General features: G+C 43.5%; 1 protein-coding gene across 1 annotated transcript in view; it reads right to left on the reverse strand.

Annotated features, from left to right (window-relative positions):
* LOC122793226 (polypyrimidine tract-binding protein 3-like) overlaps positions 1-27,402 on the reverse strand; it is a gene marked incomplete in the record, with an annotated part of 1,714,658 nt that overhangs the window by 447,107 nt on the left and 1,240,149 nt on the right. The window contains 1 exon segment of the mRNA XM_044061073.1: positions 14,676-14,892. Coding sequence (XP_043917008.1) covers positions 14,676-14,892 — 217 coding nt within the window.

Genomic DNA, 27,402 nt, shown 5'->3' on the forward strand with positions numbered 1-27,402 from the left:
TGCCATAAATCAAAATACCCTAGAAAGGGTAACACGTAATATGCAGGAAACTGACAAGGCCAGGGGGATAGGAGGGCGGGATGGCTGCAGACAAATGAATACACCTACTCAGATGGAACGTTATGGTAAGTACATAACTTCTAAATCTGAAGTAGGAGATTCATTTGTCTGCAACCTGTGGGACAGAGTCCCCAGCTACCTGAATCTTGGGCGGCCGTCATGGAAGGATATTCCGGAGCACCGCTGAGCCAAAGGATGCTCTACCTCTAGATGTAATATCCAACTTGTAGTGGGAAATAAAGGTATGAGATGAAGCCCAAGTGGCTGCTGAACAAATATCATCCAGAGGAATCCTAGCTTTAAAGGCCGCTGAGGTAGAGACTGACCGGGTTGAATGGGCATGTACTCCCTCCGGTGCGGGCCTCCCAGAAGCTTGATAAGCCAAATAAGATGCACTGCGAAATCCAGCGTGATAAGGAGACTTTGGAAATTGGTTTACCTAAATTGAATTTAGCAAAGGAAATAAACAACTGGTCAGGATTGCATATGACCAGCTGTCCTGCTCAGATAAAATCGAAGTTGCCTGTGAACATCTAAGAAATGTAGCTTGTATTCACCTTTGTTTTGATATTTAGGAAAGAAAACAGGGAGGTTAATGGATTGATTAATATTTGCTTCAGAAGCTACCTTAGGAAGAAAGGACGGGTTGGTCCTGAGGTATACACGGTCCGGATGAAAGACCAAGTAAGGAGGCTTGATGGATAAGGCTTGAAGTTCTGAAACTCTCTTGGCCGAGGTAATGGCTACTAAAAAGGCCGTCTTGAAAGATAAAAATTTTAGATCTACCGTGGCCGCAGGTTCAAGGGGAGCGGTCAAGGCCTGAAGAACCAAAGAAAGGTCCCAAGGAGGAACCACTTGCTTTACAGGGGGTCTAAGAAGAAAAGTACCTTTTAGGAAGATCTTACACAATTTGGCAGACATCAGTGGACTGGAGTCATGACCAATATGATAGTGAGAAATTGCCGCAGTTGTACTTTGACTGTGGAACTGCTGGCACCATCATTAAAAAGAGTGGTTAGGAAGTCAAGCACCAGAGGAAGGGAACTGTGAAGGGGTCTAGACCTTGCTGCGCCCAAATGGAGAACCGCTTCCACTTACTGCGTAAACTTTCCTGGTGGATGGTTTATGAGCCGCAACCAGGATGGCCCTAACGGGAGACGAAATACCGGGAGTCCTGATTAGGAGTGGAACTGGAGCAGCCAAGCAGTTAGCTTCAGGTTGTCCAGATTCGGGGTTGATAGATGGGACGGGTGAGATATCAGATCCGGAATGGGATCTAGAATGCAAGGTGGATTCACTGAGTGAGACCTTAGGAACGGGAACCAGATCTGTCGAGGCCAGAATGGGGCAATGAGAATCATTCTGCACCCCAACCGAGAGGCTTTCTGAAGAACTTGGAGCATCAGAGGCAAAGGAGGGTAAGCGTAAAGAAGACTGGGGGGCCAAGCATGCACCAGAGCGTCTCTTGGGGTATCTCCGGGAGGAGGGATTAGAGCGAAAAAACTGTCGCACTTGGTGTTTGAGGGAGACGCAAAAGATCGCAACAAGGAGTTCCCCACCGTGCGAAGATGCGTTTCGCTACTTGAGCATTGAGAGACCACTTGTAAGGGGAGAGAATGGTGCGACTGAGCTTGTCCGCAAGGATGTTGGACCGACCAGAATATGCGCGATGAGAAAGCGGTTGGTGGAGATTGCCCATTCCCACACTCTCATGGCTTCTCGACAAAGAGGGTAAGACCTGGTTCCCCCCTGTTTGTTGATGTACCAGACGACAGACATGTTGTCCGACTGAATTGCAATAGTTCCCAAGGGAAGAAAAGCCTGTAGTGCTTGCAACGCTAAGAGCACTGCTCTCATCTCTAGAACATTGATATGCAGTAAGGTCTCTGAATCGTTCCACTTGCCTTGGACCATCCGGCCTGCAAAATGCCCCCCCCACCCGAGGCGGGAGGCGTCCGTGGTCACCGTGGCGAGAGGAGGAGAAGCACAAAAGGGGGTGGCCTCAGTGGAGATCCTGTGAGTGGAGCCACCACAAGAGGGACCGCTTGCAAGCCTTGCTGATCGCAATGGGATGATGCATAGGAAGAGCAAGATAAGACCACTGAACTAGGAGTGTGAGTGCGAGAGGTAGAAGAGCTATCGCTGCTGCCATGGACCCTAGAGCCCTCAGGACCAATTCCGCCGGAACTGAGCTGGAGTGGAGGATGGCCCGCACCTGGAGCTGTAGATTCTGAACTCTGTCCGCAGTGAAGAAGGCTCTTAACTGTCTCGTGTCTAACCTGGCACCTATAAAATCTATGAATTGCGTAGGGGCTAGGTTGGATTTTTCTGCATTTATTGTGATGCCCAGGCGGGGAGCTAGATGGAGAAAGGAGTCTCGCGCCAATAACAGTAGATGCCTTGTTGGGGCGGTGAGGAGCCAGTCATCCAGGTATGGGAAGACCTGTACCCCCTGAAGCCTCAGGTGGGCCGCTACCACTGCTAATACTTTGGTGAACACCCTGGGGGCTGTGGTGAGACCAAAGGGAAGGACCCTGAATTGGTAGTGACTGGCTCCCAGCCGGAAGCGAAGAAATCTCCTGGAGCGTCTGTCCATTAGAATGTGGTAGTACGCATCCTTGAGGTCTATAGAGCACATCCAGTGATTTTCTCCTAGAAGGGGGAGAATGGACTGCACGGTAACCATTCAGAACTTCTCCTTGGGAACTGCCAGGTTTAAGAGTGACAGGTCTAATATTGGTCTTAGGTCCCCCGTCTTTTTTGGCACTAAAAAGAACCTGGAGTAGAACCCTGATCCGATCTGGTCTGGGGGGACGGGCTGGATGGCTCTTTTCTTCAGCAGATGGCCAATTTCTGCCAAAGCGGCCTCCCACTGACCGGATGGAACGTCGGGGAGGGACTTCAATTTTGGGATGTGATGAAATGGAATGAGGTATCCTCTGGATATGATGCGGAGGACCCAGCGGTCTGATGTTATGGACTCCCATGCCGCTAGGTGCTCCAAGAAACCTCCCCCGACTGCCTCCAGAGTGGAGCAGGTGGGCAACCCTTCAGGGCTGCTGCGCAGGCCGTTCAGAGAAAGGTTATCTGGACCCGAAGTTCCTGGGAGCCCCTCTGCCCCAGGGGCGGCGTCCTCCCTGTCCTCCTCTGCCACGGAAGGACTGGTTGTCCGGAGCGGGTTGGGACTGCTGCGACTTCCGGAACCACATCTTCTTTTGGCCCTTTTGGTTCCTAGAATAGGACCTCTGGGGCACAGAGAAGCGGATTCCGACGGCAGACAGTGTCTTCCCGTCCTTCTCGCTCTGGGTCAAAGTATCGCGAACAGTTTTGCCAAAAAGGGCAGAACCATCGAAGGGAGCATTCGCGAATGACGCCTTGAAGGGCTCCGTGAAATCGCAATGGCGGAGCCAGGCCTGACGTCTAGTAACTAGGCCTACCCCTGCAGTTCTAGTGGCTCCCTCCGTAGCATGGGACAGTAACCGCATTAGAGGAATTAGTCACGGACCTGAGAGTGGCCATACGGGTGGAGTGCAACAGTTTGTCCTCCTCCGACATGGACTCTGGGGGGGGATGCAGCGTATTCCTTGATAAGATCACACTGCATCCTGATCACATGTGCCAAGTAGTTTAGTGCCCTCACTGAAAAGGTCGCTGAACTAAACATTCGCTTCCCCAAGCGGTCCATCATCCGAGACTCCTTGCTCAGAGGATGGACTGAGGGACTCTCCTGGGCAATTTCCCTCTTGGTGGCTGCAGCCGTCAACATGGCATCTACCGGTGGCCCCTTGCTCCAGTGGGCACGGTCTGCTGGGGGACTAAGGATGCGGTCTGGCCTTTTGGGGATTGGCTCCACGGTGTCCGGTTCCTTCCACGCCCTGGTGGTAATTAGGTCCACCAGGGGGTCGGCAGGAGGGGACACCCAAGAGGTAGACGGGCCCGCTTCAAATGCCTCCAAGAACACGGACTCGTCCGAGGAAGACTTGGGGGCAGATCACCCACCCCTTATGCGAAGCATTTCCATGATGTCTCCAAAGGAGACATCCTCGGGGGGGTGATCTTGGGAAGCCTTCCCCTTCCTCCAAATCCGTGTCTTCTGTGAGAGACTCGGGAGTCTATGTGCCTCCTTTACACGTATGCTTGCGAGGTGCATCCTCAGGGGCTGTCCGAGGAACCCTCGCAAGCGGTGTCCTGTTCCAATGGAACAGCTTGGGGCAATGGAGCGGGCTGTCCCAGTGGCCGGATGGTGGAAGCCTGACCCAGTGCAGATGGAGCGCGGGAAGGAGCCAAAGCAAGTGCCGGGGGTCTGGAAACCCTCAACAGGGCCCTCTCCACTACATCAAAAGCTGAGGGGGAGCCAACCTCGACCAAAGGATCAGACAATCGGCTCCCCCCTCGGATCCGAAGAGTGGATCGGAGCCGGCGCCGAGGCATTCGGATCCGAGGGACAAGTGCGCTCCGACACCGACTGCGCCGAAGGAACACTAATCCCCCCAGATCCGAAGCTCGGATCCAGGCTCCGAGAGGTCGGATCCGAAGCACTCGAGGGCATGGTCTGATCTGAAGTACCTATTACTATCGGCGCCGACCCACCCCCGGCTCCGAAACTGCTCGGCTCCAATCGCTCCGAACCCGGGTAGCGGGTCGGAGAAGGAGCTATAGGTTTGAAAAAGGGGGTCGAGCTCCCCCCCAGAGGGGGGGGGGGGGGAGGCAGGAGCACTCCCATCTGCATCTGGGCCTGGATGAACCTTCTCATCATCCGGTCCAGATCAGCGTTAGATAAACTATATGTAGATCTCGACGAGGCTACCGAGGTAGGCCTTGAGTGCCTCCTCGATAGCCTCGACGGAGATCGGGTCTCCTCCTCCTCAGGTCCCGGTGAGAAGCAGACTGGAGACCGGAGCCGAGGAGGGGGAGAGACGGTAGACAGGAGGCCGGAGGAGAAGCCCGCTGGCAGGCGGGGCCGAAACAGAGGTCTCGGCCGCCGCTTATGGTGCTTCTCTCCGTCCTTTTCTTGCTTCCCTCTCTTCCAAACCACTAGAGGGAGGTTGAGTCCCAGGTGGAGGAGGGAGAGCAGGAAAGGAGGGAACCGAAGACACGGTACCCCCTGAAGGAGTGGTAGCCGAAGCCATGTCCGGGGGCAGAAGTCCCGCCAGGACCAGCTTCGACCTCCGCTCCTTCAATGCCCTGGGGTTGAACCCTGCATAAATGGAACATCAAGAAGTGAGGTGTTCAACCCCAAGGCATCGAACGCACCGAGTGTGGCCATCAGCAGGAGAAAGCTTATGGCCACACTCGGAGCACTTCGAAAAGAAAGCCTTAGGGGCTTCAGACATTCTAAGGTTTTTTTTTTTTTTTTTTAAATAACAAGTGCTAACTAGCCACAAAGAAAAAAACACAGGCCCAAACACACACTACGCACCAGCGAGGGGAGGGATAAATAAAAGTTATAAAAGTTATCAAAAAACTTTAAATTTTAAACTTAAAAGATAGGGAACCTAACACTTCCACACAAAACTGACTAAAACTTTAAATTTAAACGCTTGTAAATACAAGAATAGACACTTAGCTGAAGAGCTCTAAAATCCAGTCTGGTCACCAGCGCGGCAAACTAGATCTGAGGTCTTGTAGGGAGAGCAGGGCATTATGGGTGAGGGGAGGAGCTGAGAGCTCGGATCCATAGCTGGAAAACCATGCCGGTTCGGATCCGATATCGGATCCATAACCCACAGGTTGCAGACAAATGGATCTCCTACTTCAGATCAATATTTTGGTTACCATAGACGTTATAAGTCTTTTTATGGTGATACCGCATGAAGAGGGGTTGTGTGTTGGTTATAAACCCAGTTATTTTATACTGGTACATATGACCAGGACACCATAAAAGTATGTGTCACACTCTTGGAAGTAGTGCTTACAAACAATTATTTGTGTTTTGAGGGTCAATACCACAGACAAAGGGGGGGGGGGTAGCTATGGGTGCTGTATGCATCCCCGTCTTTGCTAATTATATTATGTCATACTGGGAGCAACAATTTGTGTTCCAGAGTGTATTTAAACCAAACATTATTTTTTATACAAGATTTTTGGACAATTTATTTATTTTATGGAAAGGCACAGAGGTGGAGCTTGAGCATTTCTATGCCTACATAAATGACACAGTTAATGTTCTGTAATTTACACACCAACAGAGTAGGAAAAGTATTTTGTATTTGGATGTTATTTATTACTGAAAGGTATGTTTTAGAATCAAGAATTCATCGAAAGCAAACCTTCTCTAACTCGTATTTAGAGTTTACAAGCGCACAGCCACTATTTCAAAAAAAGTCCATAGTCAAAGGCCAATTGGTTAGAGCAGCCCAGATTATCAGTTCTGATATTAATTTTAGTGAAGTAGTAAGGATTATTTTGAATATGTTCAAAGTAAAGGGATATCCAGAAGCCTTACTAAAGGAGATGGGTCAGGAAGTTTTGGATAAACAAAAAAAGGGCTATTATAAACCAATTTTGTTTTTTGGAAAGGATGGTAATAGTGCTGTGGCTGAAAAAGTGGAGTCTATAAGTAGTTTAGGTTTTATTTGTTTTAATCAAGATGTGCAGAAGATAGCTGACATTATTTACAATAATTGGGACACACTGCAATATCATGCATTTTACACTGTTTATTGCACTTTAAGTTACTAATTGTTGCAAATTGTTTCTGTAGGCTACACACTAAAGTGCTACAGCATTTATAGCATTTACTGTCTGTTTTTCCTTGTCTCTGTAATAAAACAAAAAATCTCTTGTTTTCCCGCCTTACTGAACTAGAGTAGTCCAGTTTCAGAGTTGCTGATCCCTGGGCTTTGTTTTTAGTTCCTGTTACTGATCCATTGCCTTATTAGGAGGAGGAAGTTTCTTTGCTTACCAGTGGGAGTGGGAAGCACTGAGCAGCCTTTCTGTCCGATTTGGTGAAGTTTCAGCCAGAAACTAGTAGTCCATTGGTCGATAAAACACGCTAAACCAACTCAGCACAGATCCTCGTGGTGGCCTGCAGAGTGTCAAGCAGCAGAGAGCTAAAAGAGTGACTTTCTACCAGATATAAGTATTTTTGTGGCTTTCCCACTGTTATTTAAGCTAGCAACTGCATTTCGTTTTATTGCTACTTTGATTATTTTTTTTACACCGTTTATTGCACTTTAAGTTACTAATTGTTGCAAATTGTTTCTGTAGGCTACACACTAAAGTGCGCGCTTGCTTGATAATTACTGTCTGTTTTTTCCTTGTCTCTGTAATAAAACAAAAATCTCTTGTTTTTACTGAACTAGAGTAGTCCAGTTTCAGAGTTGCTGATCCCTGGGCTTTGTTTTAGTTCCTGTTACTGATCCATTGCCTTATTAGGAAGGAGGGAAGTTTCTTTTTGTCTGATTTGGTGAAGTTTCAGCCAGAAACTAGTAGTCCATTGCACTGTTGCACACAAGAGCAGCGGTTAAACAAGGTTAAACTATTTGGGCCATCTAAATTCCACTCTTCCAATTTTCCCTTAAAACTACCTTCCTCGAGCTGTACTGCTGATCTAACCAGCATATCCTATAACTGAAAAGTTCATCTCTACTTGATTCCCAAGTAGACTATTCTCATCTGTAAAGCCTAGCACTTACTCCTACAGTACTTGCACCTTGATAAAGCACTCTTATTATAGCTAGTACCCCACCAGCCTAAAACCCACTTCCCTTGGAGTCCTCTGAAAGTCTCTTTATCTACTACTTCTAGTATGGCGGGGGATCAGTTGCTAGTGTCTCTCCAGCTCAACTGGTGAACCTGGGAATATTGAGGCAATGTTACAACTGCCTCATGTACACAATCCTCTCCTTCTCCAAAACACAAATACATGAGAGATGCAACTATACGGCCAAACTGGAGGCTGAGCTCTCTCAACATAGGACTGGCAAGACCAGACAGGAGAAGGTAACCACACACAATACATACCCAGTCACACATGGTACCATCACAACTTCAAATCATACACATACTCACACAAAGACATACTGGGAGGCTCTGATCAAAAATTTACCAAAACAGCAGAGGCCACCAAAGCAGACACCCAAACAACTACCACCTCACGACCCAACACATGCAACACATAGACCACACAGTCAGAGTGTCAAACAGTCACAGCCCTTAAGGCCAAACAAAATGCCAGACACACTTGTCATTGGTGATTCCATAGTCAGACACACTGACGTCCCGCCACCAGACTGAGTAAAGAGAAGGTCACAGTAAGCTGCCTGTCAGCTAGAATCCGCCACATAACGCAAGCACTCAGGTCTCTCAACAGCAGGTACAAGTGCGACTCACACGCTGGTGTCAACGACCTGAGACGGACTACATGAAAAGGGACATCGAGGAGCTCTCTGATTATGTAGCCCAGGCAGGTATGACCCTGACCTTGAGCAGTATCCTACCTTCACCTAGAATGATGCCACAATACAGTGATAAGATGATCAGCTTTAATAATTGGCTTAAATTCTGGTGTCATTCAAAGGGGATCCAATGTCTGTCTGCCTGGGATGACATGCTGGACAAGCCACGCTGCTTGCACCTGACACCCCTGGGCTTCCGGATATTGGCAAAGGCTCTTGCCACCCCCATAGTGCCTTTTTTAGGCAAGGCCCAAATTCTAAACCTACCACCCTAGAACACCAAAAAGGAAAAAAAACTAAGGGTAATGCTGCTCAATGCCAGAAGTCTCAATCTCAAGATGCACGCACTCTAGGCCCTTCTCAATATGGAGAACATCGATGTCTGTGCTGTGACAGAAACCTGGTTCAAGGCTCATGAGAGCACCCCAGCACTAACAGGTTTCACCTCATATCATGCCCGCCCCAAATCCGGACAACACCAAGAAAGGAGGGGGTGTCCATATTCATAAAGGACACCCACACCTCAAGGTTGAGTAACAGCATGATGCATCAGAGACCATCCAGGTGCAATTAACCATAGGCAAGACTGCTCTGCAATTTGTAGCATGTTACAGGCCACCCTCTCAAACTCAGGAACCTCACATGGCCTTCCTGAAAACATTGGAGGATAAATGTATCTCCAAACACCATCATACTAGGTGACTTTAACTACCCTAATATAGACTGGGAACACTACTCAAGCCCGAACACTCTAACCCAAAGATTCCTGGAGTTCATAAACTCAAATGCCATGGAACAACTAGTCACCATCCCCACAAGAGGAGAAAACATACTTGATCTCATCATCACGAACATGGGATCAAAATGTTCAACACCGAAGTATACCCTCACTGGTGAGATCAGATCATAAACTAATCTCGCTGGAGGTCCTCATCCCGCCCCACCTGAAACAAAAAGACCACAGTGAAAAACTTCTAAACAACAGATTTCACACTTCTAAAACTAGTGTGGTCTCCTTTAAGGCCCCTGAGCCAGTGGTAAACATTACTCAAACCGCTGAATCACTTACAAATGCCTTCTACCAGCACCTACAGGACTGCATGGATCAGGCAATCCCAAACAAAACTAAGACTCTCTGTACCAAAGGCAAGCGTCCAGTCTGGTGGACCCCAGCCATAAACAAGCTCTACAACAAAAGGAGGAAGCTACTACAAGATAGAGCAAAATCCTTGAAAGGTAAGACACCTTTGATCATTATAAGTAAAAAACTAAGAGCTCTCATAAAATCATCCAAGGCAAATTTTGAGAGAAAAATCGCCAAGGACTCTAAAGAGAATCATAAGGCCTTCTTTAGCTATGTTAGAAACCTAGGAGGAAACTCCCAGATATGCTCAGAATTAGTTCAAAATGATGAACCTACACACATTGCCAACATACTGGCTGACAGGTTCAGTGCAAACTCCCCTCCCCCAAAGGAGAGATATCTATTCCAGAGGATTGTAGCCCCCAAACATCTCCAACCCAGGTGAGAACTGCCCTCACTAAGGCAAAAACACAGCATCCATGGGACCGGATGGTGTCCCCGGCTGTGCTTCATGAACTCAATGAGGAATTAAACCCACAGTTAGGACAGCTGTTTAATCTTAGCCTCACCTCAGGATATGTACCCAAGGAGTGGCGCGGCGACTGTGGTCCCACTTCATAAGGGCGGTGCCTCCACAGACCCTGGAAATTACCGCCCATTAGCTTGACAAGCCTTATCTGCAAAGCCATGGAGAGGATCATAATGGAACTCATAAATAAAGACATAGGGAACTTGCAGACTTTGGATCCAACTCAGTTTGGCTTTGTCAAAGGCAGATCCTGCCTCTTAAACTTGGTTGACTTTTTCGAGACAGTCACCAAGGCCATTGATGAGGAAAGGCAGTCCATACAGCCTACCTCGACCTGGCAAAGGCCTTCACACAATACCCCACTCAGGTATCATCGAAAAACTCATCAGCTTGAATGTAAACCCATACATCACAAGATGGGTTGCAAACTGGCTAAGTGACAGAACCCACAGGGTCAGAGTTGCTGGAGCCATGTCAGACTCAAAGCCTGTCACAAGTGGTGTCCCACAGGGCTCAGTCCTGGGTCCACTCTTGTTCGCCATCTACTTTTCTGAAGTACAAGCAAACACAGGAGGGTTATGGCTGACAAAGTTTGCAGATGACTGCAAACTAAACACATCTGACACAGATATCCTCCAGAAGGGCCTCACAGAAATGGATAACTGGTGCCAGAGCCATGGCCTGAAGTTAAACGCCAAAAATGCATAGTCATACCCTTTGGAAAAACAAGGCTACCCCTAGCTACCATATAGGTGGCAATCCACTGAGCACAGAAAAGTCATCAGAGATCAGGGGACGCAGGTTGACAGAAGCCTATCGTTAGACAGTCATGTTGCTAAAGTAGTTAGGAAAACCTTCTATATCACCCACCTGATCATGAAGGGATTCACATCTAGATCAAGGGAGGTCATCGCCCCTGTACTCATCACTTATTAGACCTATGATTGAGTACAATGCCCCGTTCGAATGTATCTGACCAGACACCTGCTGCAGCTTGAAAGGCCCCAAAGTTCCTCACCAAAAGGATAAAGGGTCTCAAAATATGTCTTATGCTGCCCGACTGAAAGAACTCCAGCTCTATTCAGTCTCATACCGCTTGCTCAGAGGTGACCTGTGCCTGACATATAAGGCCATGTCAAACCCAGATTTGATGAATATGCTTCACCTCAAAAATCTAGATCCCTCAGAACCACAAGGGCGGAGACTTAAACCTTGACACGGTTATAAATAGAACGCTGGAGGGACAGATTCATCACCCAGAGACTCCCAGAGACTCCTATGCTGTGGAACAAAATCCCGGTACATGTGAGGCAGAGCACCTCTCTGGTCTTGTTCAAGAGGAATCTTGACCAATGGATGGGAGATTGCAGATATACCCCAGGGATTAGCGTCACACTCACTGCCACAGAGGCACAGCAAAATGATAGGCATAGTTTTTATTCAAACTAAAGGGGTGGCGAAAGCCACATAACTATGGGCTAGGCTTATAAATGCCCTTGGGCAGATAGCCTAGTATGAACCTATGAACCTATGAACCTAATATAGCCCAAAAAGTGGGCAATGGGCCAAAAATAGTCTATAAAAGAGAGAGGTCCTTTAAAGACATTTGTGAAGGGACAAAGACAGATAGTACCTTCATCTCAAATACAGAAAAGGGAATTTTAAATGTTAACATTGTAATTTTTGTCCACGCATTTTGGAGACTGGTGATAAATTTGTGTTAAATGGAAGGACTCAGGATTTATGGACATAATTGTGGTACCACTAACATGGTTTATCTGGCCAAGTTGCTTAACGTGTCCCACTTTTTATGTGGGAAAAACAGTTAGACCATTCAAGAATAGAATAATGGGAACACCTATCGGATATTAAACACCGTAGGCCAACTAATGCATTGGCCAGACATATTCAGCAAAGAGGTAATCACACCTTTCAATTTCTAGTGATACAGCATTTAACTAAAGATCCACAGGGGAGATGTTTAGATGTCCATTTCAACATTTGTGAATTGAGATGGCAGCTCAGACTTGATGCTGCCAATTGCCCTGGTTTAAATGAGGCTATTAGTATTTTTAGAGTTTTAAAATTGAGGCATATATTAGGTTGAGAAAATGGGCATAAAAATTGCTTTTTCATGTTTTTATTAACACAATTTATGTCTCCACTTGTGATATACATTACATATATGCATTCCTTTCATATTAGGTGTTGGGTATTTAAACTCAATGTCTTAAGATTATATTTATAATATTGTATTTAACTTCTAAATTAAAGTTTATATAGGATAATTTATTGAAAAATCAATAACTGGATTTTTAGATGGATGCTTAGATTAAATATTGATTACCTTTAGGGTTGCAATGGGACATTTGTATTTATTTGCATGATATTTGTGTTTTAGTAGTGTACATAGTTCATCTATGGATTTTAATGTGGCATATCCCTTTAAATTTTTTAAAATTTTAAATATTTAATTGGTCCCTCGTTTAGGGATCATTATTTAAGGCTGGGTTTTCCTTATTATGTGTGTATACATTATTTTGTTCTGAGAAAGTCCCTATTCATTGAGGGAAGAAAGCGCTTAACATTGTATACTACTTTCAGTAATTTAATAAAATCGTGTGATTTTAGCTGTTCTTGTGGTTGGCTTCCATTCCTGTTTAATTGTTCTGGAGTTATGGATTTAATCTTGTGGATATATATATATATATATATATATATATATATATATATATATATAGATATAGATATATATATATATATATATATATAGATATATATATATATATATATATATATATAGATATATATAGATATATGGGTCTACCTGAGATGGTCGATAGGCCATATGATCGACACTCATTTGGTCTACAGTTCATTTGGTCGACAAGCATTTTATGCACCCCCCCAACTATATATATATCAACTCCAGGGTCGCACAACACTGGGGAGGGGGGGTAAATCTCTTTGTCGACCAAATGAACTGTCGACCAAATGAGTGTCGATCATATGGCCTGTCGACCATCTCAGGTAGACCCATATATATATATATATATATATATATATATATATATATATATATACACACACACACACACACACGTGTGTATATATATATATATATATATATATATATATATATATATATAGATACACACACGTACACACACACATTATATATATATATATATATATATATATATATATACACACACATACACACACTTTTTTTTTTTTTTGTAGAAACTTCTTCACAGAAGGGATTGCGGACCCATGGAATGGACTACCAGATGGAGCCCACAGAGGCATTTAAGAAGGTGTGGATAAAGTGTGTAAGTGAAGACAGGGACAGAGGGGGATACAGTTAACTGCACTTAAAGAACAGATCAGATAGGCCTAATGTCTCCTTCTGCCGTCAAGCTCCTGTAATGAGCTAAATTACTCCTGCCCAAGGAAGTCTGAGGAGATGAGCCATGCTAAGTTTTCTTTCTGATAGGCAAAATTGGACAAGCAATGTTATTAATGGCAGTACTAGCTTCCCCAGGGATGGGCACAGCAAAAACAGAGAAGCCTTCCCTGAGCCCTGTCCCAGGACCACAAAAAACGGCTCTCCTTTTCCCACTGAGAAACCCCCAATAGCTCCAAAGGACGTGGCTCACCCCTGGTTCACAGTGACTGTAGGTGCTACACCAGAGGTATCCAGGGTAAAGGATGAGTGGCTGAGGTAAAACTAATGGTAACAGCAGAGTCACCCACCTGTAGCTGAGGCAAATTGCTAGCCTGTTGTCATGGTAAAGGCTGTTTGCTTAACTTTTTATTTTTGTGGCTGGAAGAAGGACTGATTGTGAGACCAACAAATTGTGCCATGGTCAAGCTGAAAAAGGTGCTGCTTTCCCAGGGTAAAAAAGCAGGTGCCAATGACAGTAAAAACTAAGTCTTTATAAGTCACATTTCCCCCGACAAATACAGTAAATAGTAATTTACAACACTGTCAGCCCCACAAAGTAAAATGATCATAAATTGTCCAGAGAAAAAAATTATTTTCAGTTACTTTAAACAACTTTTAAATTGACAAGAAAGTGTGCACCCATTTAAAAGTACATTACAGTCTCATGATAGTCTATTAAAACTTAAATTCCTATCTTTAAAATAACTTTCCTGAATAGGAAAATAGTAATAAAAAAATACTGAATGAAAGTTTTTTTTTCTCTCACACAAATTTAACTTATCTGTCCAGCTAAGGAACAGCACAAAACCACCATCAATTCTCTAAATTCTTACAGGAGAGTACTCTTTAGCAGCAATAAAGCTCTGAAGAGCTTGGTGCCCAAACCTGCCTTTTAGCCAAATGAGCTCGAGCTGCCAGGCAGTTTAGGCAAGTGGAAGGTGCCCTGAAGCTTTGGAAGCCAGTTGGTTACCTCCCTGGCAACACAGAACCCATATAGCTAAAGCTACTGCAGTAGCGATCAATATGATGAGCATCATTGCTGTTTCAAGGATTCCCTAGTGAATACAGAAACAGTGACAAAACATCATACGCACTACATTTTACAGAATTCCAAACTGAAGTCAAGACAGCTAAAAAAGAAAGATATGTACATACGGAATATTGGACAGGTGAAGGGTTGCAGATGGCGGGAAGATGTTCTGGAAGTTCTTAGAGCCAGGCTTCTTAAAACGATGGAGAGGGCTAATGGTATAATCCTTTGTCAAACCTTGATCTTCTTGTCCTTCTCGGGGAAGCTGAACAGTCTGATGTCTTGACAGAGCTACACGCATGACTTTTCCATAAAGTCTCTGGCCATTTAGATGATTCATTGCTACAACAGAAAATGTGAAGAAACCAAAAAAAAAAAATGCAAGTGAGAAGACATTTTCTACTTACTCAAAACAGTTAATACAAAATTAATACATGACAAATGCAATAATTAAGACAAGTACTCAACCGAAATTGTGGTGAACAAGTATAAATGCAAAACTACACAAGCCAAGCTAACTAGAAGATGCACGGCTTATGTATAGCAAATTCAGACTGAACAGTCGCTTACCTCTTAATATTACTATTTATGACTACTGGCAACACTAAAAAATATTTATTGCAATGCTAGTCTAGTGGAAACACAGTTTCAAAGTCCCCTAATGGAAGGGGTTAAAATATCTTCCTATAGGAAGATTAGCAAGATTCAGTACTGCTTACATAAAGTAATGCTGCAGGAAAACATCCAGTTTTAAAACATCAGCCAGCCTTACCCAATCTCATCGCAAACTGAAGGCATAAAACTATTGCTATGAAATTAACAATTAACAATTCAACAGATTAAACTTAACTTTGTGTTTTGAGTCTCACCATCACAAATTCAAGATTGCAAAAACCTTCCCACAGCAGAGTAATGCCCAGATGCACAGTACCAAAGAACACATTAATGCAAGTGCATCACATCAATCACCTATCTTTTCAGGTGTTTTGTACCTCTCTACTTGCTGATCATCAGCATATTCCTACTAGTCTTGAGTCCATCTCTTCATCCAGTTGCACATAACTCTGGATGAAAACACAGCCATCATACAAGGCAGGCATGAAGATACTTTATATTCCATTCTGCCCAGAGGTGGGACACATCCTCATCCCAATGGCTTAAGGGTTTAAGGGTTTGTCCTTAACCACCCCCTCCAACCAAACTGATGTCATCTCAGTAAATAGGGTGGATCACAATTCCCTAAATGGTTCCCCAGGCTGCAGAAAATACAGCTAAGTAGAGAAAAAGGTCCATAAAAATAGATATCATAACAGATCCCTTTTGCAAGAGCCTAAACTATTTGGGTTATATCCTGACAGGGATATAACCAATGGCCCATTTTCAAGGCTTCTGGATACCTTCTATATGGCCTAACAGATGTGGGGCTTGAAGACAGCTTAATAAAAGCAGTGGTTATGGTGGCAAATGTTTCAAAGCTTTCTTGCCTCAGAAGGGAGGCTAGAGTCCTGAAGAGGTAATTAAGAAAAATTGATAATATACATAAAAGTAACAAAGCATGATAGAGAGAGGGAGCAGCTACTGCCAAAGTGTTCTAGTGAGCATCTACCGTTATAAAAGTTTACTTACAAATTGAGCTATGTTGCAGTAGCCTAAGCTACAAGTAGCTTACAAACTACAGGGAGGACGAAGGGATTTGAGAATCTAGGAGCCCCTGGAGAATGGTCCTAGTAAAATCAGGAAAAATTCAGTTTGCAATGCTTTGTAAAAATATGTCGTACAGAGGGCTATGTTGTTGCCTCTAGAACATTAACATACCCCTCTGCTAAAGCCAAATAAGAAGCCACGCCCCTGCTAGAGTGAGCCCAGACCCTACCTGGAATTGACTCGTTATGGTGAGAATAGCAGAAACAGCCTGAAACAACCACCTAGAAAAGTGTTGTCACTTCACAGCAAGAGGTTCTCCTGTTAGATTCTCGGCTGAAGCGCCTTCTTTGTGGAGTCTGCATGTCCTCCTCATGGTCGAGTGATGTATAAAGACATGCAGGTAGATGCATGCTTGAATAGGTGTGCCTTCTTTAAAGGTTGGGCGTCGGGCTGGCAACTCAGCACCATAAAAATCCACTGCCAATAGATATATATATATATATATATATATATATATATATATAGGTTCATAGGTTCATACTAGGCTATTTTCCCTGGGGCAATTATAAGCCTAGCCCGATTCTGTATGGCTTACGCCACCCCTTGATTTGAGTATACTGTGCCCTTTTTAAGGTTCAGTTTACTGTGCCTCTGTCTAATAGTGACACGGGAGTAATCCCTGGGACAAACCTACGATCCCCCATCCACTTATCGAGATTCTTCTTGAAGAGATTCAGTGAGCTGCCTCACATGAACTGGAATTCTATTCCAGAGCGAAGGGAGCCTCTGGGTTATGAACCTGTCCCTCCAGCAAGTTCTATTTATTTCTGTGTTGAGGTTCAAGTCCCTCGAGCGTGTGGCTCTAAGGGATTTAGATTTACTGAGGTGGAGCATGTCCATTAATTCTGGATTTGACATAGCTTTGTATGTCAGGCATAGATCGCCTCGAAGTAGGCGGTATGCAACTGAGTAGAGCTGGAGTTTCTTTAACCGGGCAGCATATTGGCATCTGTTTGAGCCCTTTGATCCTCTTGGTGAGGTACTTTTGGGGTCTTTCTAATTGCTGCAGGTGTCTGGTAAGGTACATCCCAAAAGGGGCATTGTACTCAATTATGGGCCTGATGAGGGATGAGTAAAGAGGCACGATGACCTCCCCTGATCTAGATGTGAATCCCTTCATGATTAGGTGGGCTATATAAAATGTTTTTCTAACCACTTTGGCCACGTGGTTGTCAAATGAGAGATTGCTATCAACTTGGGTCCCCAGGTCCCTAATTACTTCTTCTGTACTTAATGGATTACCATCTATGTGGTAATTTGTGGGCACTTTTTTTTTTTGCCAAAGGGGATGACTATACACTTTCTGGCGTTTAGCTTGAGGCCATAGCTCTGGCGCCAGATGTCTGTTTCTATGAGGCCCTTTTGGAGGATGCTTGCGTCGGCTGGAGAGTCGATTATGGTGCCCAGTTTGCAGTCATCTGCGAACTTGGTCAGCCACAGCCTTCCGTGTTGGCCTGTACCTCCAAGAAATATATACCGAACAAGAGAGGTCCCAGGACTGAGCCTTGTGGGACGCCACTTGTAGCTGGTTTGGAGTCTGACATGGCTCCAGCAATTCTAACCATGTGGGTTCTGTCCTTGAGCCAGTTTGCAAACCATCTAGTGACATAGGGGTTTATATTTAAGCTGGTGAGCTTATCTATAATGCCCGAGTGGGGTATTGTATCGAAGGCTTTTGTGAGGCCCAAGTAGGCTGTGTGGACCACCTTCCCCTCGTCAATGGCCTTGGTGACTGTATCAAAGAAATCAACCAGGTTTAAGAGGCAGGATCTGCCCTTAAAGCCAAACTGGGTAGGATCCAGTGTCTTTAGGTCCCCAATATCTTTATTTTTGAGGTCCATGATGATCCTTTCCATAGCTTTGCAGACCAAGCTAGTCAGGCTTATGGGGTGATAGTTTCCAGGATCCGTTGAGGCACCACCTTTGTGGAGAGGGACCACTGTTGCTGTACGCCACTCTTTGGCTCTTTGGGTACATATCCTGTAGTAAGGCTGAGATTAAACAGTAATTTTATGTCTGGGTTTAGCTCTTCTTGGAGTTCATGCAGGACGCAGCCTGGGACACCGTCTGGTCCCATTGATGCTGTGTTTTTTGCTTTGGAGAGGGCAGCTCTTACCTGAGCATCTGAGATGTCAGGAGGGCAGCACTCTGCTGGGATAGATATTTCCTCTTTTGGTGGGGGGGGGGGGGGGTTGTGCTGAAACTGTCAGCTAGGATGTTGGCAATGTCTGTGGGTTCGGTGTATTTTTTGTCATTTTGGACTAATTCTGAGCATATCTGGGAATTCCCACCCAGGTTCCTAACATAACTAAAGAAAGCCTTGTGATTATCCTCAAGTGTCCTGTGCAATTTTTCTCTCGAAGCTGGCCTTAGACGATTTTACGAGTGCCCGTAGTTTTTTGCTAATACTGATCAGAGATGCCTTCCCTTTTTGGGATTTTGCTCTATCATGTAGTAGCTTCCTCCTTCTATTATACAGTTGGTTTATGGCTGGAGTCCACCAGTCAGGACGTCTGCCTTTGGAGGATTGGGTCTTGGTTTTATTTGGGATTGCATGATCCATGCATTCCTGAAGGTGTTCATAGAATGCGTTTATAAAGGATTCTGCGGTCTGGGCCGTATTTTCCACAGGCCCGGGGGCTTTGAAGGATTCCACCTCGGTTTTGAGGAGTGTGAAATTTGCTTTAGAGAAGTTTTTCACTGTGGTTTTCAGGGCAGGGGGTGGAGTCGGGATGTGAATATCCAGTGAGATTAGTTTATGGTCTGATCTTACCAGTGAGGGATACGCTTCTGGTCTGGAGCATAGAGTCCCCATGTTGGAGATGATCAGGTCCAGTATGTTTTCCCCTCTTGTGGGAATGGTAACAAGTTGTTCCATAGCATTTGAGTTTATAAATTCTAGGAACCTTTGGGCTAGGGTGTTGGAGCTAGAGTAATGCTCCCAGTCTATGTTTGGGTAGTAGAAGTCGCCCAATATAATGGTGTTTGGAGAGACCTTCATATTTTCCAGTGTTCTCAGGAAGGCAGAGTGGGATTCCTGGGTTTGGGAGGGTGGTCTGTAGCAGGCTATAAACTGGAAGGCAGTTTTACCCACTGTTAGTTGCACATGGATAGTCTCTGATGCTTCGTGCTGTGCCACCAACCTGGAGGTGTGGGTATCTTTGACGAATATTGATACGCCCCCTCCTTTTGTGGTTCGGTACAAGTTTTGGGGCCGAAAAGCATGGTATGAGGTATAACCTGGTAGTGCTGGGGTTCTCTCGGGAGCCTTGAACCAGGTTTCTGTTACTGCACAGATATCTATGTTCTCCATGCTAAGGAGAGTTTCGAGTGCATGCATCTTGAGGTTTAGACTTCTGGCGTTGAGTAGCATTACTCTTAGTTTCGTATCCCTTGTGATACCTATGGAGATGGGTTTGTCTTTTGAGCCTTGCCTAAAAAAGGCACTATGGGGGTAGCAAGAGCCTTTGCCAATATCCGAAAGCCCAGGGGTGACAGGTACAAGCCATCCCTAGCGAAACATCGTGGCTTGTCGAGCATGTCATCCCAGGCTGACAGGCATTGGTTCCCCTTTGAATGACACCAATACTTAAGCCAATTGTTGAAATTGATCATTTTGTCTTCATATTGTGGCATCATTCTTGGTGAGGGTAAGATGCTACTCTCAAGGTCAGGGTCATACCAGCCTGGGCTACATGCTCAGAGAGCTCCTCTAGGTCTCTTTTCATGTAGTCTAGGGAGGTACATCTCACGTCATTCACACCAGCATGGACAATGACTGAGTCATATTTGTACTTGCCTTGGAGTGACCCGAGTGCTTGTGTTATGTGGCGGATCATAGCACCCGACAGGCAGCGCACCGTGACCTTCGCCTTGTTCAGCGTGGTGAGCGGGACGTCAGTGTGCCTGACGATAGAGTCACCTATTACAAGTGTATCAGGTGTGTTGTTTAGCCTTAAGGGCTGTGACTGTTCGGCACACTGGCTTTGTGAGCTATGTGTTGCATGTGTTTTGTTTTGGGGTAGCGGTTGCTTGGGTGTCTGCTTTGGAGGTCTCTGCTGCTTAGGCAGATTTTTATTTAGAGCCTCCAAGCATGTTTTTGTGTGTTTATGTATTTGGTTTGCTGTTGTGGTAGGTCTATGTGAGACTGGAATTGTAGTGAGTGTGGTTTCCTTCTCCTCCTGACTGGTTTCGCCAGTACTGAGTTGAGAGAGCTTAGCCTCCAGTATGGCTATATGGTTGCATCTCTCACATGTGTTGGAATTTGTTGGGAGGAGGAGAGGGTTGTCTGTGTACATGAGGCAGTTGTAACATTGCCTCAAGATTCCCAGATTCACCAGCTGGACCGGAGAGGAGATTGACAACTGACCTTTGGACATGCTAGAATAGTATTGGGAATTTGTTTATAATTTAAAAAAAAAAAAAAAAAAAAGGGCCAATGGGGAACAAGGTACTCAAGGGGAGTTTGTGAGGGTGTAGTGCTTTTAATTTTTTAGTGCTGACTTATATAATTGCTTTAGTGAGCAAGTGCCAGGTATCTTAAATGCAATGTGTTACAGGTAACTTAAATGCAAAAACGACAAACAGTAACTTTCAAGTGAAACAAGGAAATAAGTACAGTAAGCAATGCAGATATCACTAGGGATCCACAGAAGCACTGAAAAGCCACGTTTTAGGTGGAATTAGCGTTTCAGGGAAATAACGAGCAAACAAACAACAAGCATACAAACAAAGCTAGATTCAGCAGGCCTGGATCTAGTCCATGCTACAGCAAACAAGGTGTACCAATTTCAGTAAGAAGCAGTTCAGATATGCAGGCACTATAAGCCTTTAACCAAAAATTCCCAGCTCAGAAGGGCAGAGTCCAACCTCTCCTCCCACAAGAGTGCAGACCACGAACCCTCAATCAGCAGTTCCCAACTTAGAAGGATGTAAGCTACCTGTTCTGCCACCACAGTGCAGACGACAAACCTTCTTAATGTAAACAACTGGCCTGAAGCCCAAGTGCTTAAACCAGAATTAATATACTTTTAGAACAACAGACACTGAGCCCTCATTCAGCAGTTCCCAACTTAGAAGGATGTAAGCTATTTGTCCTGCCACCACAGTGCAGGCCACAAACCTTCCTAATGTAAAACAACTGGTCTGAAGCCCAAGTGCTCAATCCAAAATACTTAGAATGCTAGCTACACTTTAACCAAGTTACTACCAAGCAGTAATAAATACAATTGAATGCTTTAAAGAATGCCTGGATTAGTGCTCAAGTTATACAAACAAAGCTAGATTCAACAGGCCTGGATCTAGTCTATGCTAGAGCAAACAAGGTGTACCAATTTCAGTAAGAAGCAGTTTAAATATGCAGGCACTATAAGCCTTTATCCAGAAATTCCCAGCTCAGAAGGGCAGAGTCCAGCCTCTCCTCCCACAAGAGTGCAGACCACGAACCCTTTTAATGTAAAATAACTGGCCTGAAGCCCAAGTGCTTAAACCAGAATTAATATTTATTTATTTATTTTTATTTTACATTTGTTGACCGGGCTAGTCCAGCTGGATCAATGTCCATTTTCAGTGGAGGCCCGGGGAAAAGCTCCAATGATGAAAGCAAGATAATAAAAATAAACAAACAATAAACAGTTATGACAAAAGCAATGAGCAAAAATATAGAGATTTTAGTACAGGTAATACAAATCTAAAAAGAAAACAAATAAAACCAGCTAAAGTAATAAGTAAGGCATTAACTACTTTCAGTACAGAATATGGAAGAAAGTATTACGTAGTTCAATATGTAATACATTATCGTAAAAGACGAAGAATTTTTTTTATTTATTTTTTACACTTTTATAATATACACTTAAAATACACTCACAAAATACACTTTTATAATAACAGACACTGAGCCCTCAATCAGCAGTTCCCAACTTAGAAGGATGCAAGCTACCTGTTCTGCCACCACAGTGCAGACCACAAACCTTCTTAATGTAAAACAACTGGTCTGAAGCCCAAGTGCTTAAACTAAAAGGCTTAGAATGAGTTACACCAAGCAGTAATAAATACAATTGAGTACTTTTAAGATGACGCAAAAGCAAAATAAAGTAGGAAGAAACACAAATACAGTAAAATCAGATGCACTTTTTTTTTTTTGAGTGAGCAAATGAGATGGGCCCAGGAGTTACAGGACAGAAACAAGTGCAAATGCAGGCCTTCAAATCAGAAAGCTGAGAGAGATGGAAGACCGCCCAAATGGCCAATAACTACAAATTCTGGGACAGAACCACTCCTTATGTGGTAGACAGGTTACCTAGTGCTTACCACTCCCACTGATACGCTAGAAGGCTTCCCTCCAACACAGAAAGGCTTGGGGGGCTCAGAAGCTTACAAATAGTCCTGGACTCTTTTAATGTCCTTTGACATAGAAGGCCAAAATACTAAACCTCTTGCCCTTCCTTTGGTAGAGTATGCTCCTTGGTGACCACGCTGCAAGACAGTAATGTACTCTTGTTGCAAAGACTTCGGAACAATTACTTTCGGACCTTTCATAATGATATCATTGTCAGACAAAATCTCATCAATGTATGGAAAATAAGGCTGTATTTCTTAACAAATGAGATTGCTTTGATGGCCATCCTTGTTGAATAAAGTGGTTGAGCTTCTGTAAAATTGGATCTGTGGCTGTATGACCTCTCAGCTTATCAAGATGTGTGGAAATAAATTTCTCACATCCATGACTTCAAAATCAAGGTTCTCATTCTCATGCTATTCAGTGGTGTTTCTGGGCGATCTGGACAATGTATCAGCAAGATGAAGTTTGCCTTTCTTGCAGACAAGAGTGAAACTACACTTTTGCAATCTCAACATCATACGTTGCATCTGGCTGGAGCTGAATACATAGGCTTTCTCAAAATAGTGACTAGGGGTTGGTGGTCTGTTTCGATCTGCATAGCTCTACCATAAACATAACCATGGAACTTTGAACATGCAAACATAACTGCCAAAAGCGCTTTCTTGATCTGAGCATACTGCATTTCAGGTTGGGTAAGAGTTTTCGATGCACAGGCAACAAGTTGACCCTCCTGTAGAATGACTGCACCTAGACCAAATTTTAAAGCATCACATGAAAGAGTAACTGGGGTTGGTGGACTGTCAATTCGCTGATTTAGGACATCAAACGCTCTTTGGTGTTGTTCTAACAATGACCAGGACACATCTTTTTACTTGTCAGCTCTCTGAGTGGTGCTGATAATTGACTTAAGTCTGGAATGAACTTGCCTAGGTAGTTCATCATGCCAAGAAAAAGTTATGGGGTTTGAACATTCGCTGGAGCTGGCATCTTGAAAATGGCTACTTGCTTAGAAGGGTATGGGGTCATAGGCCTGAAATGGTAAATAAATGACCAACATATGTAACTTCTCATAGCCTGAATTTGCATTTCTAGAACTTTTCTGAGGTTCCTGTCATGCTCAGCTTCACCATTACCTCCTACTAGGATGTCTACTATGATAGCATAAGAATACCCAGAAAAAAATTGCTCCACTGCTCGTTCAAAGACTTCACTTGCAGAATTTATCCCAAACGGCATTCTCAAAATTCTGTACCTTCCAAATGGAGTACTGAAAGTAGTGAGCAATGAGGATTTTTTTGTCAAGCAAAATTTGCCAAAATGAACTCTTTGCATTTAAGACAGAAAAAAATAGTGTAATTTGGCATAAGGGCAACAACTTCAACTGTGCGCATTGGATGATGAGGTATTTTTAGTGCTTTGTTCAAATTTTGTGGATCAATACATATTCTGATGTCATCTGAGCTTTTCTTATGAGCTACCGCCATGGAAGATGCCCACGCATTTGGTTCATCTACTGGTCAAATCACACCTTGTTGCACCATTTTATCGAGCTCGGCTTTAACTTTGTCCTGCATAGCTACTGTAACTTTCTGGGCTGGGCTGACACCTGGGTCTAACTTCATGAAGTACACAACTGGGAACTTGCCTAGTTTGTCCTCAAAAAGCTCAGCATGGGTAGAAAAAAATATGTTGGGCAAAATTAGAGTAGTGGTCTTTCAAGCTAACATGATGGACTTCCTTATTAAATGAAAGCAGTCCATTTTTCAAACGGTCTCTAGCCCTAATAATGACTGGACGTGCCTCTTGATCACATGAAATAAGTCATAATTTCTCCCAGCAGTGTAACATGAAAACACTACTGAGCCTTTGGTATGATTTTTTCACCTCCATAAGAAACAAGCTTCGCACACTTTGCCAAATCAAGCCTTTCACCATTGCATATACTAGAAAATGTTTCTGCTGACATAACATTGCACATGGAACCTGTGTCAACTTTGACCTCTGTGGGTTTTCCATTTATCCGAACAGTAAAAAATACTTCATTCTTTGCCCTTAAATGTACTGCACTGACTATTTCATTAAGTACTGACACACCATCAACATAAAAAAGTAGGGCTGCAGCTTTCTAACTGATCAACTCATTTCTTGAAACATTCCCCTTTTATTAAAAGAATGTATGCCCTTCGATTTACAAAAGTTTTTGAAATTATTCCACTTATTGCATTTGTGGCACTGCTGACCAAAAGCTAAAAATGTTTCCTTTTTAGATTCATGACTTCCACCACAATTACGATAGCTGGCTATGAAACTAGGTTGGGGACAATGCTTTGAGTTTGGTGACTCACTCTTTTGCTTTACTGAGACTGTGTGAACTCTGGAACTTGCTGAAAAGCTATGGGATTTACCAGTTGGTGCTACAGGCATTACAGTTGCAGCCATGTGCTTGGGCCTGTTTCTTTTAACCATGTGCTGCATACCATCAACATGAACTCTAGAAGTTACTGGAAGCATGTATTTCTCATTCGTAAGCATATGTGTGCTTTTCTGTGAGCTCGTATATCTAACAAATCTCAATGGCCTTATTTAAAATTAAATCACGGTCACAAAGCAAAATCTTTCTCACAGTATCATCCTTAATACCACACACAAGCCTGTCTTAACAACTCCTCCCTTAAATCACCAAATCTGCTCATTGTAGCCTTGTTTAAGTCAGTTATATATGCTTACAAAAGTTTCACCAGGCTTTTGATCCCTTGTGTAAAATATGCGCATTTCCATTGTTATGTTTGTCTGGGGGTTACAAATTTCTCTAAATTTATGTTTCAAACACTCAGGGTCCTCCCTTGACTCAGCGGTACAACAATAGGACTGTTTCCCCCCTCTTCTGTAAAGACAGCAGGTGCATACACAAATGAACGCTCCCTTTCAATGGCTTCTGACCCAGCTAAATAAAGTACGGTCATCTTTATCAGAAAATGCAGCCTGTATGAAAATGTCGTACTCTTGCTCTAACACTCTCCAGTTCTCTGCAATATTATGGTCAAACACAAGTGCACTGGGGTTTTTGCAATCCATCTGCCATGCCAACAAATTGTGTGTTTGGGCATACACTGAAAATATGGTCCGTATAATTTACGAACAAGTATGCACAGCAGCTTGTAACAACATTCAAATGCACAATGAACTCTCTGAAATACTGTACTTTGCAAAATAAGCACTGAAATGGCTGTATCTTGCGAAATAATTTTACTGTAATATTGCGCAAACACTTGAACACTTCATACACTTCTGATAACTTAGATTTCTTTAATTAATATGAAAAATATGTGCTTTTGTTTCATTTTTTTATGCAATGTGGACTTTATTTCAAACATTTTCCATAGTAATTCAAATATTTTTATCAATACCAGGCATATCAGTTTATTTAAATATCGTTTACAGCGTTCTGTATACTTTGTTTCATATTTTGCGAATAAGAACTTATCTGAGCAAGATTTACCATCTGAAATTCATTTCTGACCTGTTTTGCAAATTATACATGCAGTACGGATGATCCACCCAGATATATTTCTAAAATACCAACCGGGTGCCTCTAGGACTTAAACCGGAGAAACTGGAACTCTTTCTGGCCACAAGTAATTTTAGCCATGCCTCTTCTAACACCATGTCCTTTTAGCCACCCTGCTTCTGACATGTCGCTTGTTCCTCTCCAACACTGATGACTAGAACAGGCACGGCAGTACGTTTAGATGCTTTATTACATAAAAACTCATCAGGATGGATAGCAGCATCATAAAATATGAATGATCTGATTAACAGACAGACCTTACAGACACACATGCTTGCATCTCAACAGTGTACTACAAAATGACAGTCAGGCTCGCATGTGCTCAGTATTTATGCACTTGTGCAAGACCTCAGATAGCTTCTTAAAGATACATACACACACACTGATCTACAGTTTTCATAACAAAATAGAAAACTCCAGTATGAACAAGAAGACTGCCTTGACTACATCCTTCAACTTATTATCTGCATACATACCTTTAGAACCATAGAATAATATAAATGGCCCCAGTGGGGAAAGACTTGACAGGTTTTTTACACCTTTAGAAGGCAAAATACAATTTATTTTTTTTTACTTTTACACACAGTCTGGTATTTCCACCAATCCCATGTGTAATAAGCCCATGGAACATTAATTAAATTTCAAGGGAACTCTGTTTTATGGCTTCTGGCTTGGACACTTATTGCAAACTTGTTTCTTATTATAGTTTAAATATTTCAAGTATTCCACTCTATATATGCATTATGCTTAATTTATACTCACATATGTTTATGTATACATAAACAAAATATGTACATACATACAGAGATATATATATATATAGGGTCTATATTTCTTCGAAGTTTCAAAACTTCAAAACTGATATGGTTGGGACCATATCATCGACGTTTTGAAACATCAAACATTTTAACGGAAATCTCTTTAAGGGAAGATTTCCCTTTACTACACTGTTGTGCAATCTCGGAGTTGGTATATTTAAGTAACGGGGGGTGTGGGGTTGCCAGGGGGCTTGCCCCCCCCCCCCGCTTGAAACGTTCAGGTAAGTTATTTATTTTCTTACATATTCGACATTTCAAAACATCGATGATATAGTCTCATCCATATCAGATTCGATGTTTTGAAGCTTTGATTATGTGATATAGATGCTATAAAACACAAGTGCATACAGACATTTACTGAATAAAAGAGACCGCAAAAAATGCAAACATACTACAGACAGAGGAAATAAGAAGTTATGTAC

The sequence above is a fragment of the Protopterus annectens genome, chromosome 2.part0, assembly GCF_019279795.1.
Source record: "Protopterus annectens isolate FY-2018-M chromosome 2.part0, PAN1.0, whole genome shotgun sequence".
Taxonomy (NCBI): Eukaryota; Metazoa; Chordata; order Ceratodontiformes; family Protopteridae; genus Protopterus; species Protopterus annectens.